The sequence below is a fragment of the Anastrepha ludens genome, chromosome 6 (genome assembly GCF_028408465.1).
Source record: "Anastrepha ludens isolate Willacy chromosome 6, idAnaLude1.1, whole genome shotgun sequence".
Taxonomy (NCBI): domain Eukaryota; kingdom Metazoa; phylum Arthropoda; class Insecta; order Diptera; family Tephritidae; genus Anastrepha; species Anastrepha ludens.
In genome coordinates, this window is record NC_071502.1 from 123,119,655 (window position 1) to 123,142,230 (window position 22,576).

General features: G+C 35.0%; 2 protein-coding genes across 6 annotated transcripts in view; one reads left to right on the top strand and one right to left on the bottom strand.

Moving 5' to 3' along the window:
* The window catches only part of LOC128868944 (KN motif and ankyrin repeat domain-containing protein 1), a 96,797-nt gene that overhangs the window by 17,758 nt on the left and 56,463 nt on the right, over positions 1 to 22,576 (top strand). The window lies entirely within an intron of this gene.
* LOC128868718 (uncharacterized) lies at positions 1,741 to 20,846 on the bottom strand. Its single transcript, XM_054111142.1, has 4 exons — positions 20,730 to 20,846; positions 2,250 to 2,402; positions 2,016 to 2,183; positions 1,741 to 1,956 (listed from the first exon to the last, which is right to left on the bottom strand). Exons 1-4 carry the CDS (start codon positions 20,739 to 20,741, stop codon positions 1,741 to 1,743), a joined length of 549 nt encoding a protein of 182 aa, XP_053967117.1. The 5' UTR covers positions 20,742 to 20,846.

The window sequence follows — 22,576 nt, forward strand, 5'->3', positions numbered from 1 at the left end:
TCAAGTTACGCCATCTGTTGTAAAACCGCACGAACTTATTCATAGTCCTATTAGTACACCAACGCTTTTTCCTTTCGACTACTGCATAAACTCCAGTGGTGGGTGCCAGAACATAGTTTTCATCCGCACGCAATTAATTTGTTGAATTTAACACTGATTATGAACTGTCGTAAAAGGAAGCATGCAGAGCGCACCAGATCTGTTCTATAGAAATTAATACTATTTCCGAACAATTGAAAAACTGATAGACTGAAAATTTACGCTTACTAGAAAATCGCTGTGAAAAAATGGAAACTACTTTATTTGTTTAAATGGATAAGAGAAGTATTCTACCGTGATTCCATACTCACTTGGAGTGAACCAGTTTTTGGTATCAGCGATTTTCCCTGCACGGATGCCTGTGTCCACCATACACATACATACATACATAAGTTTGACCAACGGCAACAATTTGCATGTTTAGGTCAAATTACTCAGCCGCTTTGATGTACAGCCAGTTTACCTGCGGTGGATTTGCGCAGAGAGGAAGTGAAAAGCGCAAGCATGCAATACACCGCCTGCCTCCTTCAAGGCGCTACGACTACCTTCAGCAATGATGCACACGACCAACAAACAGCTACTGCTCGATTGGCTTACACTTCAATTTCCGTTCAATTGTGTCTGTCAGCAGCAGCAGCCGCCAACTGTTACGGTCGTCAATACGCTGGCGACGTGTTGTTATTGTTGTTGCTGTTGTGAAGTATTGCTTTTGGCAGTTGTTGTCGACGATTAACATCACAGCCGGCAATTATGCGTATTAGGTGGAATTTCAATTTTGCCTCATTTCGTTGGCAGCGGTGGGGCATGGCATTTATCGTTGTTGCTTGCTGTCGTCTAATGACTGTTGATTATCCGTCTGACGTCTGTTTCGTGTGCAATTTGTCGGCGTAGTCGCTGCCTCCATTGTTGTTGTTGTTGCATTGTTTGTTGCTGTTGTAATTTTATAAGCTACAGCTGTGTGTAGAGTTAAGAAATCCGAATTGCCAACCCACATAGCTGCGATTTTGGCAAAGGCATCTAGATGATTTTGGCTTAAATGTGCGCTGAAAAATGTTCAACGTTTTTTGTTAAAAGAAGTTCAATTAGAAAGAATCAAACACCCACCAGAAGGGGGTGTAAAATAAGACTCTTTACTTATCGCCATTTACGAAGCTAGGAGGAATAGGCACTTCGAGCGATGCAGGTTGTAATTTTGTGAAATATATTTTTATTAGTCACAGGGCCACCATCTGCATCGAGCTTTTGTGTGGAAGAGTGTACGTTTCACCTAAGTAATCAATATACCACACATACATACATTTGTTTGACATATAAACGGAATTGAATATCATAAGAAGGATTTTTAGAAATATCTCGACACCAGCGCCATCTGAAGAGTGATATTTGCAGAATAGAGAGTTGTCTATAAACTATGCTCTATGCCCCACCTAGGAACCATGCGGGGGGAAAAAAATATTTTATATAAATAAATTGCTCAGAAAATGCATTCACCCATCAGTGGAAGCCACGTGAAATTAGGTTTATCCATTCAAGTGATTAAGCGTTCCAACAGCCATATAAATATTTAAAAAAGGGCCTTATTATTTTATTTTGCTCCAAAAGGGTAATACTTACACCATCCATAGCTATTTTTTATTTACATACTTTCAATGTATAGACACTAAGGCGTTACAGTTTTATTTTAATACAGTTAAAGATACCTTAAAATGTCATAGAGTCGACAAAAGTTTTCACTTCGCCTTTCTTTGTCTGGGATATATTCCATTTTTCCAGCTCGTTGAAGCTAAACCACACATTCAATTGAATAAGTAAAGTATCTGATGTATAAAAACTAAATTTAATACAGTAATCACCAGAGGGAATTGGTAAGATCAAATTATTATGTAGCGGTCTGAATTTCTCGACGATAAATTCACCCTATATAAAAAGAATAAAACATCTACAAATTACAGTAATAAATCATTCATAAAACTCACCTCATAAGGGCACGTATGATTCGCATTCGTGTAGTTCTCTATCAATTTGAATAATATATCGAAATAGACAGAGTTTTTACGGGTTTTAAGGAATGCGCAAACATCAAAGGTATTGTTGATAAAAAAAGGTTGATAGGAGTTGTATTTGCGCAGAAGCTCAACATGTATCTATGAAGTAAAGTTAGAAGCTTTTTAAGGAGTTGCTGATGAGACACAAGGGTGTTTAGAAATTACATTGCAGTTATCCACTGGTTTCAGTAGCAGCACACGAACTGTCGCCTCAGTGATGTCTCGTTTTACTGCTTTGAGTCGGCAAACATTCACGAGGACTAAACTTTTATTGACATCTCTGCATTCAATTTTCGTCATTTTGAAATAAGGGCCGTACTTTTTGAGGAAATTATTGTAAGAAAAAAAGAAGGAAAAATTAATAATTATAACGAAATACTTACACCAACAATTGGATGACCCACTGAAATATGATTGGACTTACGCTTTTGACAAAAATAATTTGTAAAACGAGGTTCACGAAGAACACCCAGCCTACCTTGGCCATGTCGAACTCAATTTATCGCTATGAATAAATTTTAAACGTGAATAAATAAGCGGCGAATGCTATTGATGTAAAATTTTAAAGGCACTTAATGAGCTTTTAATAATGTTTCTTGTTTGCATTTGATGGCAAAACAAAAATTGCTATGAATTAATTTGCCACAAAACACACAAATTTTATTCAATAAATAATAAGTAATGAGATATACATTAGCAAGTGCACTTGTGTTTACAAAAATAGCAGCGCGATATATTGCAAGTTCAATAAAAATATAGTTTATATTACAACAGAAAGCGTACATTTTAAAAGCTCAAACTTTGCACTAAATTTTAAAAATATCCAAAAATTTTCCTTTTTCAAAATTCAAAATTTTTATTCAGAATTTCTAGAAAAATTCAGAGGAATGCAATTTGTAGCCCATTGAACTTTGACATAATATTGTGCCAATTTAGAGTATCTCGTAAATCGCGTTGATTGTTAATAATTTTTCTGATAGCGGTGCTATGCATTTTCGCCTATGTAACGAATGTCCGATTTTTTTTTTTTATACTGGAGAAAATTCACAAAATTGCTACTACAAAAAAATATAAAATCAACCAACCAAATTTCAATGGTATATAAAAGTGCATACTTGAGATTCTTCTAAAAATTCTGACTAAAAAGTTTGAAATTTTGAACCTTTTTTTTAATTTTGTACAAAGTTAGAAATCTACAGTTATATGGATTTTGTTGTAGTATAACCTATAGTAAAAGTTTTTTCTAGCAGAGGTCGTCCCGCAGCAGGCAATGGACAACACCCGAGTGTATTTCTGCCACGAAAAAGCTCCTCACAAAAAATTATCTGCCGTTCGGAGGTGGCGTAAAATTTGAGGAAAACCCCCACCCCACACATAGTAAGAGGACCTGGCCCAAACACCAAATTAGGGTGTAAGCGTCAATTAGGAAAATATAAAATATATTTTTATAAAAAAAAAATTAAATAAAAGATAAATAAATAGTCAAAATGTTGTAATATGTCGCGCTGCTATTATTGTACACGCATGTGTATATGCATAGGCATACATTTTTTTGTTAGTAATTAATTTTTTTCTAAAGAGTATTTAAAAAATTCATTTCGATTGTGGTCGAGTTAGAGCAGAGAGGTAGAGAGAGAGAGAGAGAAATAAAGTAAGGGACGTGTGCGTAGACTACCTTCCCGTTACAAGACATTTGAGTTTGTTAGACCTTAACAAGTCACCAATTTATTTTCACCCTTAATGCACACCTCTCATCTTCTTATATACTACAATATTGCCATACGAATCTTTCATTGTTCGAAAAAGTTTTCGAACTCTTATGTCAGTTTCCACCTTCGGCAACAATGAGAAGTTGCACGGCACAAGATTTGCCGAATAAAGGTCTATTGACACACATCAGTACCGTGCCAGTTCAGCAGTGAAAAATAAAAAGGTTGTTGTTTTAGTCTCCAAAGGACCTATGGACAGTTCACACAAGCCCGGTGCAGAGACATTTCTTACCATCAGTTTTCGGTTTGTGGTATGCAAATACGTCGACAATGATAGTTTTGTGTATTTCATTGGCGAACTAATGTTATTTTATGCGAATTTTATAGAAACCCCACCAAATAATATGGTATTGGTACTATTGGTCGATACTTATTGACACTGATACTCAATTGGCATGGTACTGTGTAAATACACCTTAAGGCCGCTGGTCTTGTGTGTCTGTTTAATTGAAATTTCTTGAAAGCCAAAGAACAATGAGCAGACACATTGTTCTGGCCTAATGTTGTAGGAAACAATTTCTGGTGGAACAAAAAAAAAACATTTCTCTGCGAATGAAGGCTACGGCTATGCATGGAGTTGCTTCCTGAAGCGAGAGCTATTGCATTCCACAAACGACAGGTGCTCGCTGGTGCTCTTCCAAAGAAGCTTCAGTTTTGTTTTTAAAAGCAATACCTGATTCGCAATATTGAGCCCTGTGCCTCGAGAACCCTGGGTAGAGCACAGACTGCATATTTTTTACCAAACGTTTTTGCCTCTAAGAAATGACAGACCTATGCAAATATCCAATAGGGGTTAGCAACAGAGTTGTAACATAAGTTTCGGCGTTATACTTCTTGAGTTAATTTTATCTTGTATGGTTAACAAGATATTTTCGTCGCATGCACCGCAATGTGTACTAATAGGTTCCTAATTTATATTCAAAAAAGTAGTTTTTGGATATATCTGATAATTTAATTTTTAGAATGTTTTAAATTTTTGTTGAGTTTTTGGTTTCTCTATTCAAAATAATTGAAATGATTTGCTTTTTGTTTAATAAAGAATGGGCTATAATTTTTTGAAGATTTGTGGAGGGAAATGAAAAGAGGAAATTAAATAATATCGATTTGCATTTTTGTAAGAGAACTCCATGGTAATTTTAAAGCATTGGCGTGACGGGTAAATATTAAAAAAAGAAGAAATTAAGAAATGGATATCTAATAGTTTTGGTCATAGAACAAATTTAGTATTAATAAAAAATGTTTTTTTTCACCCTAATGTAAGGGTTATTCCAACCTGCTTGCGACTACCCGCTTAGAATGTCATTAGCAATTTTTAATTATTTCCAAATATGATTTCTTCGTCAACTTTACAAAAAGAAAATTCCATAAATAAGCCGTGAGCGTCGTTTTGACATTACCAGTTCACGAAAAAAATTGAGGCTGCGTTTGTGTTTAAGTGCAAATTTGTTATACCCCTACTTAAAAACACGTTACCATGCGGCGATGTGCTTCCCACTAGAGTTTACCTTAAACTGAAGTTCACTAACAGCTGGTCGTTAACGAAAATAACGGCATGAGTTGCCGAAAAAGATAAGCTAAGAGCCAAATAGGAGCTACAGTTTCCGCAACAGCCAATAATGCAACAAAATATGTCTGTAGAGAAAGAAATGGGAGAGCCAGTCGTATTTTTTTGTTTTGCTGGCATTTTTTCTGGAATAACGTACACCTGCAGCTGTTGCTGAATTTTTAATGAACTTTTAAGCAGTTAAGTGTCTTTCTGTTAAGCAACTACTCCACCACCAATCAATTCTGCTGCTTTATTGCAGTATTTTCTTGCTTTTGGTAGTTTTAATACCCGTTTGGGTATTCCATGATTTGTTACATTCCTGTGGTTAACAAGGTAACAGATAATCCTCAGATTACAAGATTTACCTGTACTGGCGGACAACCCTGGTAGCTGAAAATCAAGCCAATAAATCAGTATCTTGGGTGTTGAAGTTATTTGTACTCGTATGAATGTGCATATGTTGTTGTTATTTTACACCTGTCGCTGGAACTGCAGTGGCAGTGGAATGCTTGTGCTTGAGATGATTTACATATTTAAGTTTGACTTGGTGCAGTTGTGCTGGGTGCCAAACTTCTGCTTTGTTTTTCGTTTTTCCTTCTTTTTTGACCCGAATGCATTTACTGATTTTAATAGCCTTTGACAAGTTCAACTACTATGTGCATGTGTATGTTAGGAGATACAGAGGTGGTCATAAATGTTTAATAATTTACTTTCGTTTAAACGTATTTAACTACTAGACCTCAGCATCAGTGGGAGTAAAATTTGGAGTAGGCAAGGGTGGGAATTTTATGTAGTTAAAATTGATGTAGGTGTAAGTTGGGAATAATAGTTGATAAAAGAGAAAGTTATATGAAGGTGTTTTTGTTTTTGTTGCATTTGCATAAGACATTTTCAATGAAGTTTTAAAGTGTACTAATAGACTCACAGTCCTTGGTCGGACTTGCTAAGCTGTATAATATTTAAATACAGGTATCCCTCGTATAACGCGATAGTTACGTTCCAGAAGAATTGCGCGTTATGTAATTCCGCGTTATCTAAAACATAGTTTTCATATAAATTTGGGGGTTATGTTCCAATAGGTTTTTTTTTAAATAAAATACATACAAAATAACAGATGCACATATATTTCAACTCAATACTAAAGTTCAGACTTTCTTATACAATTAAAAACACAAGATATGAATAATAATATTGTACATATGTATGTACATACATATTTCAAAATTCAAAAAACAAAATTTAAATAATTATGTGCACATTAAAAAATTTAAAAACAAACTAAAACAAATTAAAGGTTTATTAAAAACTTTATTGTTATTCTTCAAACTTCATATGGTCTGTTTCACTGTCTTCAACGATCTTTGCGCGTGGGCGTTTTGGGGGAGCAATAGCTTCATCAGAAGATATTTCTTTAACATAGTTTTCGCTATTGGATAAGAAACTAGTTGTGGGACCTTGTGGTTCATCTACTGGTTTTATAGTTGCAAAATCTGTTATCAGTTTTTGGTGGGTGGTTTTTCTAAGCTCCTTTTCAATTTCGTAATAAGGTGCTAGATTAATATCTATTCTATCTATCTAAGGCAAAAAAGGGTAATTCCCGGTTTACATTAAAAATACATTACATATTATAAATATGTGGTACGCAAATTAGTGTTACCAGATTTTATAATTATGTGTTTTCCCCTTCGCGTTATATAAGCCTAAATTTCGCGTTTTACTGAAACCTAATTTTTCCAAATCGCGTTATATCGAAACCGCGTTGTATAAGACCGCGTTATACAAGGGATACCTGTATATTTCTTTCTTGCTATTCGTATTAATTCACTTTGAGAGTAAAAACGTTACGCTTTGTTTTACAAAACTTCAAATTGCTATTTCGATGTTCATAAATTTAAGGCGGCTACAGATATATTTTTTTTTAAATATGTATTGATTTTTAACTTCCAACTTAAATTTATAAACTATAATTTTTTTTTCAATTCATTTTTTCTTGTTACCCGAACGCGGATTTAAAAATGTAGTAATTTACTTACAAAATAAGTTAATTAATATAAGTTTTTTTCCAGAGTTCATTGACTATTCTCTTCTGTACTTTACTGGCTCTTTAAATGCCTAAAATGGTGGTGTAAAATTAATCATGCAATTTAGTTTCTAATAATATTAAATAGAAAAAGGGATTTTGAGAGAAAGAAATCTTTATTTTAACCTTTATGTGCTCCATTGCTAGTCTGTTTGTATACTGCAGCTGTCTTGTTCATAAATTTCAAGTATAATTGACGTTCGACACCATGTGCAAAAATGATAAAATCTTCCGATAAAGTGATTAATTTTGCGCCACCTTGCATTTATTTTTAAAGTTTATTGATATAGTTGTATCTTAGTGTACATAGATTAGGTTCCAGTGGCTGCCGCACACTTCAATCACAGAATAAATAGGTCCATTGTGATACCACAGTTTGGGTTACTAGTTGGGTTACGAATGATCAACAAACCGGTAATCTTCAAAGGCCTCTAAGATCAATTTGTGTTATCTGATTTAGAGTATCTAAAAAATGATACCATATATCAGAGAGTGGAGTAAAGTAACAAAGAAGATGTGAAATTGGTTTTCTTCCTCGTCGTTCTAGACAGTTTTGCCACATACTTCAGTGTAGCAGTGGCCTGCAAGAACTCCGATGATGGTTGACATACATACATATAAAGTGCGTTTTATAAAAATAGCACAGGGACTTATTGACAAGTTTTGGCAATTTATTTGATCTTTCTTCTTCTTCTTGTTTCTGTCCTCTTGGGAACATAGGGTATCTACAAGGCTTTTCTATCTGACCCGGTCCGGGCAATTATTTTTGCAGTGGCCCTCGTTATATAAGCGCTGCAAGTTCGCGGAGTATTAATCTTCTGCAAGTGTTTTTTGGGTGGTCACGACTTCTCCTTCCTTGCGGGTTCCATTCTACTGCTTTCAGGCGGTTTTCTCCATTTTGTTCTCCTGATGTAAATATGGGCTTCTCGTTGGTTAAGTTAAGTTAAGTTACAATTTGAATCAAAATTTCGTAATTTTTAATCAGAATGTTTAGGAACTACACGTTTGTACATCTCCTCTTCGTGTCCTATCCCATTTCCTTCATGCTAGTTTTGAGATCCCACAAACTGTGTTTTAGTTACATTTTTCACAAGGTTGCCTAGGGCTAAATTCTTTTACCGACAGTTTACATCATACATATGTGCTTTTCTAGTTTTTAAGTACAGGAGTCTCATTAATTACCGATTCATCTCAGAAAAAGTACTATTTGTTGAGGTTTATGGGTCGCTGCTTCGTCAAAAATGGAGAGATTCGCCGGTCTTTAGTATAGAGCAAAATTCAATGACTTTTGAATTTGATTTGACGTGCCCATGGTATTTAGTCTATTGACTAGTTGGCCTATCTGCTGTCATTGGTCCTCGTGAGTAAGCCAAGTCTTTTATCAGCCTTGAAAACAAACATTGAGGGTACCATTGGTGTTATTTAACCTGAATAAGTATTAGGTGAGGAAAAATGTCTGAAACTGCGGCATTAAAATAGTAAGGATTATTCAATTTTGAATATTTTGTTTTCTGGCGTTAAAATAAACTTATTTGTTTTGCAGCTTCGTCTCTTATTTCAATTTATAATCGCTTAGCTCTTAAAGGCATCCTGCATAACAAATGCAAAACTCTTCAAAATTCAAATTCATCTACCTTCAGAATTATTGACTGAGCTTATCTGCTACCTTTTTAAATTCGTCTACATATGTAAATACGTTAAACTCATTCAGGCTAGCAGTTATGCCTAAATAAGCTGATCCTCCTCTGGGTTGGATTTTCGAGTAAATTTTGTTTAGAGGTTTATAATAATGTCAACAACTATAGCATTTTTTATGTACGAAAAAATTTATCAACACTCAGCATAAAAAATAAAGCAAAACTAAAAACTACAAACTCAACACGTAAAAAACAGTAAACATTCTGCTTATAGTCATTCGAATATGCAAATGCTCGCATACGATTCATAAATATTGATATTAGCAAATGAGTAGTAATGCTCAAGAAGCAGAAAAGCGTAGAATTTTTCGCGCTAAAAGTAACCCAACCAGCGGACTTGGCTGGTAGAACGATCGAAGTTTTGAAAAATGAAACGTCGCAATGTGGGATGATGATGTAACCGATTTGGAATGTTTTGTTTTTTTGTAGCTATAGCACAATCAAGCTGGACAGGTGTTCACGAAAAACGGAAAGGCGTTGCAATAAATTAAGCAAATTAAAAGTGCTGTATTTACAGATTTACTTAAGTGGAATTGAAAGTTTGGTGCTTGTAGCTATAACATTTTTATTGGTAAAAAAAAATTAATTACTTCCATTGGTTTTTTTTTTTGTTATGAAAAGTAGCTTAGGTAATCTTACAAGCAATGCGCTGAGATTTCCTATTTTCTTAATTTTGTTTTTTTTGTTGCAATATAACTGAAATCAGACACCAGTGCGCTAAACACCTTAAACCGGCTCTCAAACAAGCCGAACTATTTTGATTAATGTCCGTTGTACAAGTGCGAACCTGTCAAGGCTTAAGTTAAATACATGAAAAGCAATTTAAACAATTTTAATGTAAAAAGCAGTGAAACAATTGTTGACAATACGCGTTGAAAAAAGCAACAGAGACAATGCGGCGACATCACATTTGTCAACTGTCAAATGCAATCGGTAAAGCGGCAAGGGTAGCTGGGCAAGCAAACTGGTTGGACTCGTGTGCGTGAGGGATTATGCGCCGGCGCTTAAGCTACATGAGGCTGGAAATTAGGTGAATCATTATTGGGGAGACATTACCGTGAACTTTTATTGTTTAAATTTTAAACCTTTTTAAAAATATTAGTGCCTAAATTTCGATTGTAAACAAGTAAGTAAAATCGTCGAAGGCAACTAACAGTGCTAAGCAGTACTCAAGTTTCATTTATCATATGAGAAATAGGTAGTGTTGAAGCAAAGTCTATATATGCTATATAATACACACAATCATCAAGTCATTATGAAATGCGCAAAAAATGTTGAGTTGATGCAAAAAACAAAAAGTGGTATAAAAAATTAGAAATAGTAGTGATAGACAGAGTGAGAATAATAAAGTAAGCTTTTTCTGCCAACTAACAAGCTTCACTTTTTCCGGGTATCAATTAGATACGCGTAATCAATTAGCCTCTTGACCAATAGAAGAGAAAAGAAGTAACTACCATTTTTTATTACCTAAAACCCACAAACAAAAGTTAGCGCTAGCTCTCGAGCCCTGAGCTGTACGTTCATATATTTACCCATCGCTAATGGCTTAGAGCCTTATTTTAGAAAAATGATTTATTTCAAAGTCATTAACATAAAAGTACTAATATTCGCTCTAGTGCTCATAAATTACAACAAAGTAAGAAAAAACTGTTGAAGGTTGCCGCTGGGCATGCGGAAGACGACTGGGAGGTATAGGTATAATAAATACAAAGTACAAGTAAGCAGTAAGCAACTACATCATTGCTGAGAATAGTGGCAAGTTAAATAATTAGACCTGTTAAAACAAAATTATCTGAAATAAAAAATAAAACTTCTTAGAAAAAGTTCCTTGTAATGCGAGAATTTTATGCCACAAAAAATTTTGGCATTAAATAAAAATCAGTTCTGAACAAATTTTTTCTTATTTTGCTCTTAACTTACATTCATACACACGATTTCATTCCCAAGGTGACAGATTACAAAAACAAAAACAAAAAAAGCGAAGAGTTGAAAACCGGAAACTGCTTTGATTCATTTGTTTTCTAATGTTTTTTCATAAAGCTTACCTCATATTTATATTTGACCAAGTTTCGGCACAAATATTTGAACTTTTTCGTCTATCCTAATTTGAATATGTCAAAAAAGCTTAACTTTGCATATGCAGGTATGTACGAGTATGTAGGTACAAATTGCGCTATGGCTACTAATTGCAATTCAACGCGTAGATATTAGTTGAAATTTCGAACGTGTTGAGCATTTCGAGCGTGCGACTTTATGGGGCTCAGAGTAGAATGAATTTTTATCGATTATATTCGCATGCGCCTTAGCTGGTTTTCCGAAGCATAATTATTATATATACATATGTATATGTATGTATATTTATATAGTATATGTACTCGATTGTCAATTGCAAAAAAATGAAAAAATATCCAACTAAATATGATGGTATGCATGGCATGACACATTTACATATCGTTTTGAAATCTATTTAATATTTGATTTCATGCTGATTTGCATGTCATTGAAAGTGTATAATGAAAAACGTGTATTGGAAAACATATTTAAAAATTTGTTTTATTTTTTTTTGCATTGACATTTTTTTTAGGTAAACAACTAAATTCCTGCATTGTACCATAGAGTAATTTAATCAGTAAATGCATGAAAAATTCTGCTACGACATAGCTTAGTGATTTTTGCATGCTTTTAGTTATTCTGCGCCATTTCAGCTATTCAACGTCCATTCAGCAAATGAAAAACTAATCAATAGATTCTCCAAAATTTTACTAATGGTCTATTTTGGATTAGAATTTATTTTATATTGTATTCAGCGCATATTCAGCAATTCAGCGAATATTCAGCAAATGAAAAAGTAACTTATAATGCTTTACACAACACTAATAACGGCTTATGCTATATTGGGACCGTTATTCAGCCCTTATTTTACTGATAAATCTCTTCAGCAAATGAAAAGCTAACCAATAGTAATTTATAACTTATGGCAGGAGTAAGTATGTTTTTATAATATGAATAGAGGTTTATATAAGAGTAGTGCTTATTTTATACTGTATTCAGATATTCAGTAATTCTTTATAAAGTTTTAGTGGGGATTCTTTATGTTTTATACTAAATAAGCTATTCCGCGCATATTCTACCGTTAAATCCATTGTCATTGACACTAGAGATTTATAAGTTGCTCTGCGTAAAAGGCTGGGTAGTATGTATGCGATCTTTTTTTATTTACTACCAAAGCTCAGAAGTATGCACACGTAGGTTAAAATTCAAAACTATTCAGCTATTCAACTCTTCGGCAGATTTTCAGCAAAGAAAATTTTTAAGTTACAGCAATATTCCGCACAAAGTTTTTACATCATCTCGGCTCCAGAAGGTTTATTTAGGGCATTTTTTATATCACCAGCTTTGCCTTCAAAAATGATGCATCCGTTGTAGGTGTCTGGTTATTCAACATGTCATGTTGAAATTTTCATCATTAAATTAAATTTTCTCATACATACATTTTTTCAGAAGAGACTTGGGGTAACCACAAAATATGCATCTATCAAATTTATATTAGACATTTCATTAAAAACATTTTCGCTGAATCACTCAGCTTATCCGTTAAAATTTTGGTAAAACGCAACTGAACAACTGATGTCCATTACCCGCAACACCACTTAAGCATACATTAAATACCTTTTATATGAATTTTACGATTTCGCATAAAGTCGCAAGTGACCCCAACCAAAGGCTCTCTGTTCATCCAACCGATCATTTATTGGTCTTAAGAAATGCGGCAGAATTGAATGCGTAACTCATTGTTTGCAACAAAAAAAAAAAAAAAAAAAAAAGAACAGCCATATGACGTGAGGCATGCGGCATTTACCGTTTTGTAGACAACAAAATGCCAAAAACCGATTATATTCACGCAATTGCGTGCCGCACTAAATCGCTTTGCGTTTACGAGCACAGCAGCGAGAACGTACGGGAGATATTCATGCCATAACAAATGCCATTAAATTGAAAATGCAATAGAATAATAGAAAAAAAATTAATAAGCTACGATCTTCTTCGAAACAATTCGCTGTGCAATAAAAAGTCTGCTGGAGCATTAAAATCCGAGATGGTATACGCGTTGACTGATTCCTACGACCGTTAGGTGAGAGGGGTTCGATGATAAAAAATGTGTTTTGCTACAGCGGAAAAGTTCAAGCAAACACCTAGTTAACGGCATGGTAATCAGCAAATTCCATTAGAGCTACATGTAAAGATCAGTTAGAAAAAATAGAGTTTTATTGCGTGACATTGAAGTGAGCTGAAAGGCAGAAGTTCATGTAGACACACAGTAATCAAAATTGTGATCATAAAAACGTAATTTTTAATAAAAAAGATTATACTCACTTAAAAAGGAATTGAAAATTTCTGAAAACTTTGTTTGTATGTACAATACGCCGCAGCTTATGTGAAATAAATTATCGGAAAATATTTAATTCTTTAGCGATTTTCCCACAGCGCTGTACACTTCGAATAACTGATATTCAGCTGAATATAAATTTTTGCTGACTAACTGCAACTTAAAATTATCATCGCTTTGTTTGCGTAGTTTTTTTCCTCTTATAAATATTTGCTCTTTGTTACTTTTGCAGTCGATAATTTGCACGTATTTTATAGCTGCTATGTGCCACTTTAATTGTTACTTTGCGCCAAACGATTGCCTGTCGAACGATCGGTTGTTGAATTGCTGGCTGCTGTCTGCTGCCTGCATTCGAAACGACTCTTTAATCCAACTGTCAATGCGCTTGTCCGTTTGCCTCGCGTTCAGCGATTTTCTATCTGGCTAATCTGCTTGTCTATCCCGTAAGTCGTCAGCAGCTGTGCATTTTCAGTTGCTTGTATTAACGACTTTCATTAACCCAATTTCAATGTTGATTTTTCCGATCGAGTAATTTGTTATTTGTGCAAACGCGGCGTAGTGATGCGCAGTGAAAGATGTTAGTAATTGATATATTAGCATAAGAAAAAAAATGTTATGCAGATACGCTTTGCGCTTTTCAAAAGCAAAAGAGTTTTCCCAAACAGCCGATCGTCTGCCACTCAATTATCTAAATTTTCCATCGATGCTATTGAGTGCTTACAAATTACGTTCAAATCAATTCAGCACAGTAAATTTGGCAGTTATTCTATTGAATTAGTACTGATGCATTTAAATAATAAAATGCCTTCATAATTCACGCTGACCTAAAGCAATTCAGCGAGGTAAATGTAGTTTTCAGCCTTTGAAATTTTGTTAGGATCTGTTTTTATAAAATTATTGGGGATTTGAGAATTGAGTGTATTTGGCTTCGTTCAGCATTACATTTGATTCATGCATGATAAAATATAAGATTGTTTATAGTCAGAGATAAGAGTGCTTACAATATTTTCAATCAGTAAAATAAATCAAGGCGGCCGCCGTAGCCGAATGGATTAGTGCGTGACTACCATTTGGAATTCACAGAGAGAACGTAGGTTCGAATCTCAGTGAAACACCAAAATTAAAAAAAGAACAACATTTTTCTAATAGCGGTCGCCCCTCGGCAGGAAATAGCAAACCTCCGAGTGTATTTCTGGCGTGAAAAAGCTCCTCGGAGTCGGCTTGAAACTGTAGGCCCCTCCATTTGTGTAACAACATCAAGACGCACCCACAAATAGGAGGAGAAGCTCGGCCAAACACCCAAAAAGGGTGTACGCGCCTATTATATATATACATATAAAATAAATTCAGCAAACTAATTTATGGTTATGGTTTATGGCTTAAAATCTGGTTAATACCAAAACCATTGAAACGCCTACAAATCGCATTCTTTTGTTATTTGAAATTTATTTAAATTGCTTACAAAAAAAGTAAGCACCAGAGTGTTATATATTTTACCATATTTTGTTGCTGAATACAATTCAGCACATAAAAACAGGATTTGATATTATTACTAGTTTGTTTTGAAGGCAAAATGTAAATCTGTTTCCCCGGTAGTTCTAAAATAACCAAATCTATGTTGTGTAGTTGACCCAAACGCCATTCAGCTAAGTCAAAAATGATTCAGCGCTTTGATTTTTATTGATTTTTAATGTATAAGCTATATTTCTTTGGCCGATTTTGCTGCTGACTATATAAATATATTATATGTGAGCGTGAAAAGCAACACGCATTTGCAAATTATTCATATAAAATGAAAAGCAATTCAGATTTGATCCATTTCAGGCTAATTTAATTATAATTTAGCTCAGCGGTTTTGTACAGGTTTCAATAAAATCGCTGTCATTTCTCCAAACAGACCAACAAATTATGTAGATTTGTTTTTTTTTTTAATTTTGAGGCACATTTACATAACTTTTTTTTAAGTTTTTAATCAAATCATCACTTGTCAGCGACGTTGTTAAATTTCATAACCTCATTTTAATATAACCGCCTTGTAATTTTTTTTCAACCTCAATGAGCTGCCATTCCGCTAAATAAGATGTAAAACAAGTTTGCCGCCTGCTTTCAATAATTCTAAGATAATTATCACTCATTACATAAGACATTTAGCTACCTTAAAGGTAATTCAGTACATTTTATTGTTCTTTTATTTGCATTAAAGCATTTCTTGCGAGCGGGAAACCCATTCCAAAGCTTTGCAAAAACACCTAAAGATATTCAGCCGCTATTCAGCGTCTTTGTACATCTTTGTCGATCACAATCGACATAAATTCATCAAATAATCAAAGTCATCAGCCAAACACGTTTTTGCGGCAAACTTCTTTCGTGGAATTGGAAGAAAAGGTTGAGTGTTGATGACGCCACTTTAGTATTGAACAAATTCATAAAACAATCAACAAGAGGGGAAAAAATAAAGTGCGACGGAAATTGCACATGCACACTAGCAAATCTAGCACGATTAGTGGCATAGCCGTGCAGCGCCGGGGGTAAAGTGGAAACTATGTAATACTCGTACCAGCAAGAGTATAATTCGATCAGTTATGACCGACAATAGCCAGTACAACGATGAGTTGTACCTTTAGACATCGTGCCAATTTATGCAATTCACGATCAATGCCGGAACGCCTAGCATACAGTACGGACTGGTTGAAAGGCACCCAAGTAGACAATCCTCCAAATTATTAATTGACCAAATTAACTGGGGCTTACTGTGCACTTAACAGCAAACGGTTCGCTATATTCTTCATACCAATTACTCACCTTGGCATTTCATTATTTTTGCACTTTAACGTTGACAGCGGTGTTGAAATCTCTCACCGATGATTCAACATTTACGAGCATCAAATATCCCGCAGTGTTGTGCCACATAAATTCCTTCAGCCAATTGGACAATAAATTGGAAAAATTGCAACAATTTGCAAAGGAATAACTACAAATTACAAATTTCAACTTAACTAAAAAAGTTGTCCACCATCCAGCCTCGTTCAAATGTGTACACCCAAACATTTAACATTTAACATAACTGCTAATTTTTTTGTTTTGTCTTTTGATGCAAGGCATTAGTCTTGCGCGACAGCCAGCGGCGGCATTTTTCACATTTGTCTTATGCTCAATTTGAATACATGTGCACCTCGTTTTATGCGAAGTGTGCGGCAATAATCGCTAACAATTCAAAATGATTATAAAAAACAAAATCTATGCAAAATGTGCAGTTTTGCATTTTTTCTCGCATGCGATAATGATCGCACGCTATAAATTTTATGCTTACTTAGATACTCGTATTTGCGGCAAGCAAAAATTCAGCGTTATTTATGTGGCATTAACAGGTATGTGGCATGAGTTGACATTAGCGTTGGCGTTGATCTATGGGCGAAAGTATTCAAAATCACAGAAAAAGCTTTTGTTGTTTTTTTTTGCCATTGTTGCTGCTTCTGGGCACGTTTTGCAATAGACGTAAGCCAAAAATTTGCAAACAGGAATTTGCTGACTTTTTTATAGCCAAGGAAATTAATCTCAGAGTAAAGGAAATGTGTCGATAAAATAATAATAACTGCTATAGTCATAATGCTGGCGATGAATAGCGATGCATTTTTTTAGAATGCCACAAAAATATTAAATTTCCTTGCAAACTAACACTGAATTTGGTGATTGCCAATTATAAGAAAAGAAAAAAATGGGCATAATAAAATACGCTGAGCTGAGCAGTATCACAATATTACAAAGACATTAGACATTTAGTTAACCAAAAGCACGGAAAAATGCTTTCACTAAATTCGTGTGCTGAATTTATATACTCCCTGATATAAGTCAACTGCGTCAAGCTGAATCGCACGATTTCGGTTTTCGCGCGAGTTTGAATTTATATTTGACCTAAAAATTTTTAAAATAAATTTAGAATTTTCGTTGAATTGTTACATTCCCAATTATAAGTACATAAAAAGCAATCATTCGAAAGCGTGAGCACATAATTTTTCAAAAACACGTTGGATTCGTGTGCTGAATTGATGTATTCCCAGATATATTCAAGTTTATTCCATTGTGCTGACCTTCACCATTTGTAACGCTTTAATGCTATGCGCTGAGTTTTTTTAAGCATTTCTAAGGATTAAATGCTTACTAACCCATAAATTACACTAGTCTACAAGGAAAAGTATCCGAAATAATTTAAACTAATATCTGCTTCTCTGTCCATGCAAAATTCGGATTGATAACTAAAATTAATTTATTAGTTTGAGTTTTTACGATAATCGTATCTTTCGTGTTTAATGGAACTAGGCCGACAAAATTTAACCAACATTCAGACCCAGAAACCAGACTATATATTTCCGAAGGTTTATGATGCGCTGAATCCAAATCTGGCCTCAGAATTGCTCTATCAGCTCTGGTTTTCGAGATATCCTAACCTAAAAGTGCAAAAAAATACCATTTTTGCCCATATTTGAGGTTATGTAGCCTTGCAGATGTTTTCTTTCACCAAAATTAAAGGATGGCATCTTTAAATACAATCCTTCTTTTTTCAAATGGCGTTTTGTTTGCTCAAATATCATTTTTTTTCGCAGAGATATCGCATTTTGAAATTTTCATGTTTCGAAATTTTCCTACACCTGAAAATCGATTAAGATAACATAGACATGATATAGTCGCTTACTAATTTTCTTGGGTTTGAGGGCCTGAAATATATGGATTAATAGTATGTAAATTTGGAGTTTGTGGGAAAGCCTGCTTGCGGTTATGTGGGTTAGCCTGCTCGCGGTATGATAGGGGTGGTTTCTAGGGGTTAGGGCTGTGTGTGACTCGGTACCCAAAGGTTAGATAGTGTAGGGATGTGGTGAGTCAGCACACTTATGGTGTGAGACAAAATTTTAAGAAAAATAAGACTCAATTCAAAACTAGGGCTTATGAAAAATTTCGTAAAAGCAATGAACAAAAATGGAACTGCTTTTCACTACCTTCGCCAGAAATTTCCAAGATTAAGTGAGGCTAAAATAAAAGAAGGTATATTCGTTGGTCCCCAAATAAGAAATTTATTAAAAGACGAACACTTCGACACTATTTTGGAAGGCAAAGAAAAAAAAGCCTGGGACAATTTTCGCCTCGTGACAAAAAACTTCTTGGGAAATAAGAAGAGCGACAACTACGCTGAACTTATTGAAAATATGTTGTCATCTTACCAAGAACTGGGTTGTAACATGCCCCTGAAAATCCACTTTTTACATTCTCATTTGGACTTCTTTCCGGATAACTGTGGGGCCTTTAGCGATGAACATGGGGAGCGCTTCCACCAGGACATCGCTAACATGGAAAAACGATATCAGGGTAAGTGGAACGTTTCAATGTTAGCGGATTACTGCTGGACTATTCATCGAGATACTCCAGAAGCAGAGTACAAAAGGGCAGCGAAGAAACCACGTCGCAATTCTACTAATGAATAAAATAACGGTATAATTTCTGTTATTTTTTCAAAAAACTTTAAAATTTTTTTTTTAAGAAATGGAAACTAATTAAAAAAATATAATTGTAATTTCGTATGCAGTATGTCAACATAAATAAAAAAAGCTACTTACACAAGAAAATACTTTTTCAAAATCAAAATTTGTATACTAGTGTTATTCCCAATAAATATCTCACAAAGAGACGAAATATTATAATCTGAGCTAAATTGAAATATTTCTACACTTAGAGTAGAATGGGGTAAGATAGGTCATTTTTTTTTGGAGAGCTCTTGCTACGGTATTTTTGCATTGATTTTGAAAAATAAGCAAGATTTTGAAAGGTTATTTATCTGCTAACATTTTGGTTATACTGACTTATGTTTGGCTAAATATTTTGAAAGGTTATTTATCTGCTAACATTTTGGTTATACTGACTTATGTTTGGCTAAATATTTTGGAAGCTGCATTCAATAAGACAAAGGTACTTTTTTTCGACATTTTCAAAATCGGGGGACACGATAGGTCACTATATGTGAGGGGAAAAGAACAATGTACATGGCTTGGAAATTAACGTTTTAACTTTTATTTATAGAGTATGAACACTGCACATGTTATAAAAGTTAGGAATTTTTCTTTAATTCATCACGCGAGCAAGTAATGTTTCGAACGGAATTTTAAATTGTTTAGAGGCTGATCGAACACTAGCGCCATCTCGGACTGCCGCGATTGCGTTTTTTACGTAATTACGCACCATTTTGCTGCAAAAACAATTAAAATTTATTTTATTCAATTAAAAGTAGTGACCTATAATGCTCCAGACGGCTGACCTATAGTGCCCCCAAGCACATGTTTTATGTTAGTGTCGATATTTTTTTTTAAAACAAAAATATCAAAAAACTAACACATTATTCGTGTTCAGCATTATTTTCTACGTAAAATAAAACTCACCTGACAAATATTTACATACATTAAATGCACTGCACCGTAGAATAAAAAAAATGCTATGTCAGAGAAAAGCTCACAAAAAACTAAACGACGCCTGAACTAGGATAACTAATCAATGGTGACGGCCGAAATGACAGTCGCGAAGTTTTTCTCCACCACGTATTCAATTCACATAAGACGAGTGACCTCTGCAAAAACAGTGCGACGAAACCCCCACCTACCTATTGTGCCCCCATACCTATCTTAGCCCATTCTACTCTACTAGTCCAAAATTATGTAAAATTCGTTTGCTGAATTGATATATTCGGCGATTAAAGGCAGCTGCATTGAGCTGAATCGCATCACTTCTAATGCACAATTTCTAACAAAAGTTGTATTATCTTGCGAAACAGCGCAGATCCATTTCCAACACTGTAAGCACAAATTATATTATTTGTAATTGAATAGGTTGCGCTGAATTAAGCTGAATGACAATATTTGTTGTAGTAATAAATGTAAATGTAAGTACAAATTAAATGATATAAAAACTAATAGAACGCGCTGAATAGAGCTGAATTGAGCTGGATTACAATATTTCAAACGCTCAAATGCTCATTAAACCCTACAAATTTTAAATTCGTTTGCGAAATGGCGCTGAAATCAAACTAATTACGTTTTCGCATTTTACTTATAAATATATTTATTTGACCAAGTTTACACCATTCAAGTGGTGTAATAGTTAGCTTAAATACATCAAAAATCCATTACCTTAACAACCATGACGAAATCTTCTTATGTAGTGTGGTGTGGTTGCACTTGTTTTTGTAGCCCTTAAACGCATGCTAATTATTTAATAACCCACATAAAAGTGTGCTCTTCACTCACTTGCTTACCCACACAGGTACTGATCTAACATGCCGAGCACATTGCATTCACAATGATTGTTTATAATTACAAATAGGGAAGTAAAACAAAGAAGAAAAAACAGTATAAACAATTACGATGGGCTTAAAAAGTTTTATGATGCACTGGGAGAAATGATTGATTCGAATGCTGATGGCAGTAAATTTAATGAACTGAACTGAACTTAATGCATAATTTGTACACAAGTCGTTTACTGTGTGAGACAAACTTCGCGGCTGGCTCGAATAAATTCCAGCCGAGAGGCCCAATTTTCGACCACTTTTTGCAGCAATTGGGGCCGTATGTCAGCAATAACGCGCCGAATATTCTCTTCCAAGACGTCAATCGTCTCGGGCTTATCTGCGTAGTCAAGCGACTTCACATAGCCCCACAAGAAATAGTCCAGCGGTGTTATATCGCACGATCTTGGAGGCCACGCCACAGGTCCACGACGCGAGATAATGCGCTCACCAAAAGTTTCCTTCAATAAATCGATTGTTGCGTTGGCTGTATGGCATGTAGCGCCGTCTTGTTGGAACCAAAGGTCGTCCACATCAACATCGTCCAATTCAGGCACGAAAAAGTCATTAATCATGGCTCTATAGCGCTCTCCATTGACTGTAACATTATGGCCGGCTTCATTTTTAAAGAAATATGGACCAATGATTCCCTCTGCCCATAGAGCACACCAAACAGTGACTTTTTGAGAATGTAACGGCGTCTCAGCAATGGCTTGTGGATTATGTTCTCTTCAAATGCGACAATTTTGCTTATTGACATACCCATTCAACCAAAAGTGAGCTTCATCGCTGAACAAAATTTTCTTGTGAAAATCGGGATCGGTGGCCATCTCGTTTTGGGCCCATTAACCGAACGTGCGACGCGCTTGATGGTCGTTCGGCTTCAATTCTTGCACGAGTTGGATTTTGTAAGCCCGCAAACCAAGATATTTCCGCAAAATCTTCCATAAAGTGGATGGGCACATCTCCAATTGCTGCGCGCGATGGCGGATGGACTCATTCGGGTCTTCTTCGATACTCTGCTCCACAGCAGCAATAGCGTCTTCGGTGCGCACTGTACGACGTCTCTGAGGATGCGTATTATCCACTAGAGCAAACGTGGTGCGAAATCGATCCATGGTTAATCGAATTAGTGACTCTGATGGACGATTATGTCGACCGAATATTGGACGCAGCGCGCGATGCGTCGCGCGAACCGAACCATTATTTTCGTAATAAATTTGCACGATTTGCAAACGTTGTTCAGGTGTAAGTCTATTCATTATGAAATGGCAAACCAAACTGAGCATAAATCAAGTGACAGCTGTCAAAAAGACCATCTACGAAAAAAGTAGTGCCAACTTGAAAACCTAACCTCTAAAAAAAACACCCTCTACTTACACATATACATATATGTATGTATAAGTATGTAATAATTGGTTATTGAAGAAAAAAATTATTTCAAAATCGCTTCATCTCTTTTGCTGTTTTGCCACTCAGTGTAGTTGCGCGTGTAACGTAATCTTGGAAGCGTTACAGTGGAGATTTCGTCATTTACTTCATTTATTTTGGACGTGTTTTTCATGTTTTGTCGTGCGCTGAGGTGAAGGCGAGGCAGCTAGTTTCAATTTCGAAATGCATGAAAACTTTTACACACTTGACAGTTGCTAATCGCTTGAATTGAAATATGCACAATGCAAAATGCAAATAAAG

Bases quoted from the DNA above. Each gene is read 5' to 3' on its own strand.
- LOC128868718 (XM_054111142.1), bottom strand. The intron at 2,184-2,249 runs GTAATTTCTAAA...TTTACTTCATAG, and splicing joins AACCAGTGGATAACTGCAAT to ATACATGTTGAGCTTCTGCG. The intron at 1,957-2,015 runs GTGAGTTTTATG...CTTTTTATATAG, and splicing joins ATCATACGTGCCCTTATGAG to GGTGAATTTATCGTCGAGAA.